This window comes from Epinephelus lanceolatus, chromosome 8 (assembly GCF_041903045.1).
Source record: "Epinephelus lanceolatus isolate andai-2023 chromosome 8, ASM4190304v1, whole genome shotgun sequence".
NCBI lineage: Eukaryota > Metazoa > Chordata > Actinopteri > Perciformes > Serranidae > Epinephelus > Epinephelus lanceolatus.
Genome location: NC_135741.1, coordinates 17,304,229 through 17,312,000, shown reverse-complemented (window position 1 = coordinate 17,312,000; position 7,772 = coordinate 17,304,229). Strand labels below are relative to the sequence as shown.

At 44.8% G+C, this 7,772-nt stretch overlaps 1 protein-coding gene across 1 annotated transcript; it reads right to left on the bottom strand.

The window, feature by feature from the left end:
* Positions 1 to 4,577: 4,577 nt before the first annotated feature.
* On the bottom strand, positions 4,578 to 6,899 carry b3galt4 (UDP-Gal:betaGlcNAc beta 1,3-galactosyltransferase, polypeptide 4). Its single transcript, XM_033628364.2, has one exon. The coding sequence runs from the start codon at positions 6,759 to 6,761 to the stop codon at positions 5,646 to 5,648; it is 1,116 nt and encodes a 371-aa protein (XP_033484255.1). The 5' UTR covers positions 6,762 to 6,899; the 3' UTR covers positions 4,578 to 5,645.
* Between the last annotated feature and the right edge of the window lie 873 nt (positions 6,900 to 7,772).

Sequence of the window (7,772 nt, the reverse complement as noted above, 5' to 3'; positions counted from 1 at the left end):
GGTCCCCCAGGAGGAGCTGGAAAGCATTGCTGTGGAGAGGGACATCTGGGGTGCTTTGCTTGACCTGCTGCCCCCACAACCCGGCCCCGGATAAGCAGATGAAAATGGAGGGATAAATGTCATTTGTGATATGGTATGAGGTTGTAACTGTTAGTTGCTGTCCACATAGTGACCGAGATCAGTTAGAAAAGTTATTTACTAGCTTTAACACAGACGACAAGTCAGGGAAAGCAATATTTTGCTGGTTTTCGTGAGCACTGATGCAGCAACATAAATCTTCACTGCTCTGAGCAATAAAATGCAACACATCTTTGTAGCATCCCTACTGTTTCCACATTGCGACCGTAAAGCTCATTAACATACCAAATCTGTATGGACGACTTCTCAACCCAGGAAACAGGACCATCTGAGTAGCACATGATTGCAGCATTAGTCATTAACTGACTGTCTGTTCTTTCAAATATTTGGCATCTGTTTGGCAGGCGTCTGTGCCTGATGTGCAGTCACTGGTAGCAATGATAAGTTCAGGCGAACCAAATTAATTCAATCAGTTCAATCACGTGGAACTATACAAATGTAACCCTCTTTTCTTGATTGTTGGTGTTCCCCAGTTCTTTCGGGCTGTGGGTAATAAGCGGGCTACAACATTTGTTTCTTCCTCTTCGTTTAATTTATTACACAGCAAGACAGTGCTGACACATCCCAGCACGCTCGTTCTCTCTTGTGTCTCACTCATACCTGTCCCCACAAAACAAGGACAGGAAGGAACCAGTTAGCTCATAACTCCACTCATACACCAATAAACAAAGTACTATAAATGACAATGAAATAATAATTTACCAGTAACTCAATAATGCTGAATCTATTACTACTTAAATTTAAATAATGTACCCATTAATGAATAACAAGGTATCTTAAGTAATCAACCCAAAAATATAATGTGTCCAGTACTTATGGTTACACAAAGTACAACACCAATGAAATATGATCCGATCAGCTCCTTTAATGCGTACACTGTAATTTAATCCTTTTTTTCATTGTTGGCTGCTGCTGCTTTATAATTATGAAGCAGTGATGATGACTCAGCCACATCCTCATTAACTATTAAAGGGTATCTTCAGCATTTTTTATCCTGGACCATATTGTCTCATGTCTTTGTGTCTAAGTGTATGAACAGCAATTTCTTAAACTGCTCCAGTGTTGAGAGACGGCTTCAGCCAGCAGCTGCACAATGAGCGCAATGTTACCAGATGAGGCAACTGTGCAACGTCACTGAAAAGTGGTTATTTTTGCCACTGCCAGACTCAGATTATTATTGTAAGTGTCTGAAGTATCTCTTTACTGATTACTTATTGTGTCCAAGTGTTGCTCAAGGAGATGTCTCTTGAGACGTGAACTGTTGCAGGGAGACAATGCTGGAAACACAAGTGAGGGGGTATAGTGTTGTGTTGGACTACAGAGTATGTAACTTACCGATATGGCTCTAAAATAATATCACAATATTTCAGGGTATTTTTGCCCTATCGATAACGATATTCTTGATGATATAACAAATTAGTAGAAAGGAAAAAAAAAAAGTTAATTTAAGAAAATATAATTGCAGCAAAATAAGTGATATAGTTTTACATGTCAACCGAACAGTTTACCTTCAAATATTGAGCCGCAAGCGTCACGTAGGTTTACATTACCAAGGTTACCAAGGTTTATGACAAAATGCTTTGACGACACCAACTCCCATGTGTGTGCATGGCGAGAGAGGAGAGGGAGAGACACTGTGCTGCTGCCAGAGGAGCCACTGAATGAGTTCCCTCTGAGCCGTACCTTTCTAAAAGAGTCTGAGAAGTCCGGGGCGGTTCATAAAACATTCAGGACACCACAGTTTATTCCACACTGCTGAAGCTGCTCCTCTTTTTGGCAATACTTTCGCTTTCAGCCATGCTTGTTGTTGCTGTGGGTAACAGTATGACATCAGTATGGCAACAAGTCAAAATATCATGAGTATCATGACATGAATTTTTCATATTACAAATGACACCAGTATTGTCCATCATCCTCTCTACCTCATACCTACCAACAATCCCTCATCCTCTCTTCCCTTCTCCCCTCACCTCTTCTTATTCAGTCTGGTACATACCTCTCCTACGTCTCATTCAAGATACTGTCTGGGGGGCCTGTAGTCAGCTTGGGCGGAAAAACCGCCTGAGACAGAATCCCCACACTGAGTCTCCTAACAGAAGACATCACCTCTTGATTTACAGTTCAGCATTGAAACAACATATTGTTGTGGTGCGGTCCTTGCTAGTGATGAAATATTGATAAACTGAGATCTGTAGTTTGCACTGCTGAACCAGAGATGCTCTACATGCCTTCATCTCATCTCGCATTGACTACTGTAATGCACTTCCCTCCTCACTTAGTATGTCCGCTCTCGATCGTCTGCAAGCAATCCAGAATGTTGCTGCAAGACTGCTTACTAAATCAAATAGATGGTCTCAGATTACCCCCAGTCTTGGATCTCTTCACTGGCTTCCTGTCACATATAAGATCCAGTTCAGAATTCTCATTGTTACTTACAGAGTATTACACAGTGAGGCTCCTGCTTAAGTGGCTGAACTATTTCATCTGTATCCCTCTGTTCGCTCTTTTAGGTCAGATACACTAGATTTGCTGTCTGTCCCTCGTACCCTCTTTAAGACCCACAGTGATCGAGCTTTTGAGAACATAGAACCTACGTTTTGGAACGCTCTGCCTGCAGCCTTACAGTCTGCTGACTGTGATTTCTCTTCAAAGTCAGTTTAAGTCAAACCTGTTTAGACAGGCATATGGGTAACTTGTATGCACTCGCTATGTAGTCAGTACATTTTGTATATTTTGATTCTTTCCTTAAGTGTTGTGCAGATAGTTTTGCACTTTCAACTACATGGCTCAGGTAGTCACTTCATCTCTTTTATTTCTTGTGTGTTGTAAATCGCCCTTGTAAAGCACTTTGTGATCTATGTCTGTGAAAAGTGCTGAATAAATACATTTTACTTACTAACTTTTGTTAAAGGAGCAATTCATCCACAAAATGACCATTTGTAAATGAGTTAGTCAGCTGTGTTACTTTGAATTCATGAGGAAAACTTTGTTTGTCTTACATGCCTCCATGGAAGACTGACCGGGGACCCCGCTTAGCAACAGCTAAGCTACATAAAATCATCTGTATACAAACGCTCACACAGCTTGTGCAGTAAAATCCAAGTCTCATTTATCCAGTCTTGTACTCAGCACTTCCCAAACTCATGCATTTTCGCTAAAATCGAAATCTGGCTTTGAGGAGAGCATTGATAAGTTTCATGTTCAGTATATAATTGTAAGGTTTCAGCAAATGTGTACGTGTTGGGGAAGTGCTGAGCATTAGACTAGATATTTGAGACTTGGATTATACTGCAGGAGTTGTCTGAGAGTTTGTAAATGGAACGATTGATACAGGTTGTCGAATGTGGTCCCCAGTGACTTCAATGCATCAAGAATGGTCGCCTTTTTTGGATTCTTTGTTCCCCGTGGATGCCTGAATCCTCCGCCTGGCCCTGGTCTCCCTCCTGCTTGTCCCTCGTCGGTCCCTCTGCTTCATCCGCCTGCTCGTCTAGGTTCAGAATCCTCTGCCCTGTCGACCACATCCCCTACCTGCTCCTTCCAGGTTCAGCCCAGTTTGACCCTCGAGCATAAACCCCAGAGACTGTGAATGGGCTTCCAGCCTGAAGAACAGTCTGTTACCTGTGTCTCTTCATCTGCCCAAGTTCCTGTTTTCCCTGTGTTATATTAAGGTCATTACCAACTATTGCTGACTTCCAGTGGGCTGTATTTGGGTCCTAAATACACTTGTCACAGTGGAGGCACAACATTAACAACAGTAAAACTATATAAGAACATCTGTTTACAAACTCTGACACAACTTGCGCAGTATAATCCAAGTCTCATTTATCCAGTCGTATGCTCAGTACTTCCAAAACACGTGCATTTTCACTAAAAGTATTCTATTTAAAACACTTGCACCAAAACAGTCCAAGGCATGGATGAGTCGTGCACTTAGGCAAGCACGTGCATTTGAATTCTGCTCAATGAGATGCACAGAGTTCAAATGCACACACTTGCCCTGGCATCCTACTCTAATCTGGAAGTGTTTTAAATATTAAGAGTTTGAAAAAAAATATATATACGTGTTTGTTTCGGGAGGTAGCTACTGAGCATACAACTGGATAAATGAGACTTGAATTGTACTGCATGCGTTCTGACAGCGCTTGTAAACAGATGCTTTGATTTAGATTTACTATTTTTAAATGTGGCCCCCAATAAATCAAAAATCTATATGTTCACTGTGCCAAAGAGGCATGCGAGAAAAACAGTTTTCTTCACAAATTCAACGGAACAGCATGACTAGCTGATACACAAATGGTCATTTTGTGGGTGATGTATTCCTTTAACCTCATTTCAGCTGTGATGGAGAAAAGGAAAATCCAATGTGACACAAATGTTGAGACAAAGCAGACCCGTTTGTGCGTGCGCTCCTCTAAAAAAGACATCAAGCGAGCATAGCATAAGATACACAGCGGTTTATTGGTGACAGTATTCCATTCAAACACATGTTTCCTGAGTGCAAACACACCATCTTTCTCTTTGTTTACATTGTGGGCGGGGTAAGACAGCCTGAGGCTTCATCCTGACACATTGTAAACTGTCTTTTAAAATATACTCAGACCAAACACACCGCCGCAAAGCTGTCATTAACGCTCTACTTAAATGTCTAATCTCTCTATTACAGAGAAAGGTAATAAATACTACAGTTCAGTGGGATAATAGCTGTGTGTCACGTCAGTCTCGTGGTTATATTTCCGATCGCAGCTGATGCGAGGCAGCAGAGCCTCCAAAGACAAACGATTAAACTCCTCTGCTGTCTGTTCACAAAACTGAACACATCTTACTGTCTCCAGTTTCAGCTGTCAAGTTAATGCTAGGATGCACATATCATCATGTCATTATTACTACTACTGAAAAAAAGAATATTTATATTCATGTACTGAGATGATTATTTTTCTGTTTTAACATAAAGGTTTTAGCAAATATTCGTATTATTTCCTTCCTACTTGGTATTTGAAGCCTGTGGTTTGATATCTATTGTACAATTGTTTGGAGCATCATGCATTTAGGCATCTTAATAGACTAACATCTACACTTGAAGTACCTGGTAATAGTAAGGTGTTATATATATATCTATATGTGAGGGTAGCAGCCTATAGATGTCAGACTTTGTTGATAGAAATACTTGTTCCAATGTGCATTCATCACATAAGCAGCTGTATTTCCTTACTGTGTACTATCAGCATGCCAGTGTTGCCTGTTCTACGTCTACAATATGTGTCAGTGTACTAATGAAGGGTGTTGTAAGTCTAAAGATAGCTTAAATACTACTGTGACAATTCTTCATACAACCAGCTGATCATCCTCTTTTCTGCAAAAAAAAAAGCCAGTTAATTACATCATAGGGTTTAAAAAAATACAGCTATAAAAATAAGGTGACATTTCACAGCCTGAAGAGCACTTGTGCTGTTCACAGTATTGAAGCGAGGCACAGCCCCAGTGAGTCCAGTCTTCCTTCTTATTGACCCTCACAACCCTTGCTCCAGCCCCAGAGCTGACCCCAGCATCGCCCGGACTTTGCAGAGCCCCAGAGAAGCACGTAGACCCAGCCAGGAGCAGGGCTGTGATGTGTGGACATCAGCCCAGTAGTGCAGCATCTCCCTAGGTGGGATCTGGTGGATGGACACCATGGCCTGGTAGCAGCAGCGTCCGTACGGCACAGCTGGGCCTCCAGAGAAGAGCGGGCAGTGCGAGGGCAGCACTCCAGCTGTCCGGGCACACAGACCGACAAACACATCCTCAGGGGGCAGCGGGGTGGATAAAGGTGATGCAGAGGCTGCCAGGGAAATCTTGAGCAATGCAGAGCGGGACAGAACATAAGCTGTACCACTGCAATAGTCTGGAAAGACAGAAGGCGGATAGGCCCCTGAGGGGAGGTAGTGCTTGCTCTCCGGGTCACGGTCCGGAGCCACATGGAGATGCACCCTGCCAAGGTACAGGTCTCCTTGTTCGTAGGGGTTACGGCTCTTGTTCAGGAAGTGCAGAAGGGCGCTGGGGTTGAACAGGACATCATCGTCCACTTTGGCCATGAAGTGAGCCTGAGGGCAGAACCGGCGGGCCCAGCCCAGCATGGACAGCGTTTTCAGGGTGAGGTTGGAGTAGGTGTCCAGGAAACGCCCCTGAATCAGGTCACCTCGCTCCCTGGCCTCCTCTATCAGCAGCTTGGCCAGTCCGGGGTCAGAGGCCACACCCACCATGAAGAGGGTCATGACCCGCAGGCCCCTCACCTCCACCTCCCCTCCCCAGGTGTCCCTGATGGCTTGACGGGCCCTCTGGTTGGCAGGAGCCGAGGTAACCATGGTGATGAGGTAGGGCTTGGCACGCTGGCACACGAGCGGGCTGGGCATGAGCAGGAACTCCTCGGGTCTGGTGGGGGGGACGCTCTGCGGGGGGATGATGCCTGCGTGCGGCTCCACCACCGTGTTCATGCCCATAGAGGTGACCCATAACTCGATGAAGTCCACGAAGAGCAGAGCCAGCAGGGCTGCGCTCGCTACCGCCACGCACAGATACGGCAAAGCACCAAGCCTGCTACCTCGCTTTCCAAACCGGGGTTTACATACCCACAGTCCCCGTCCGACCATGACCAACCTCCACTACCACTGCGCAGCTCTGAACACCGCTGTAGCCTTAACAACAAGCCCGTTTCCCCACGGTCCTCTGTTCCTTGTCTCCACGATTAAAACCCCTCTGCAATCATTGCGTTGTCTCCTCTCTTTGTCTCCTCGATGCTCCTTTGCACCGGGGCGCAGTAACACGCAGCAGCAGCCGGAGGAGAGTGCCAGAGGATGCGGTAAAAGCAGCTGGTACTTTAGTGTTGATGCTGCAGCCCCGGTCAGTTTTACAAAAGTGGGATATGCAGCTGCGCAAATGAAACAGTCGATCCGGCGGCTGCCCGGAGCTATTTCAGCCCTGACACTTTAACATAACATGCAGCTGCTCTGGGATCGACTGCGACACAGGGAAAAATGTGCCAGATGATTATTTATTCCTCTCTTGTGGTTAAACGCGTCCTGATGCTCTGGGGATGAGATGCCCTCTGGTTTAGATGAGCAGTTTTGTTGTGTGGCCATCAGGGTGCGTGCGCAGTGGTGTGGTGTGCGGTTTATCCACGAAGAAAGCTCCAGGATTTTCCGTGTAAATGTACAGCGCAGGCTTCAGTTTGTCCATGAATAAACACCGCAGCTCCTTAAGACATAAGCAGAGTCCCTGTGTGTTGGTTCTCAGCTGCTGGGGAATGTGAAGCTGGGTAGTGTTACCTCGGCTCTGGAGGCAAAACCAGCAGAGGCGCCCCCACAATTTTTCATAGGGGTGGCCAGATGGGGCCACTGAAAACCTTGGGGTGCTACTCCAAAGCCTACAAGCTAAATGTTATTAAAACTGTTTGAGATTAATTAGTATATCATTGCTTACCTTTTTTCTACCATTAATTCAATTTCAATTTAATTTATAAAGCTCAATATCACAAATCACAATTTGCCTCAGAGGGCTTTTCAGCATACGACATCCCTCTGTCCTTGGACCCTCACAGCGGACAAGAACAAACTCCACAATAATACTCTATCAGGGAAAAAATGAAAAACCTCAGGAAGAGC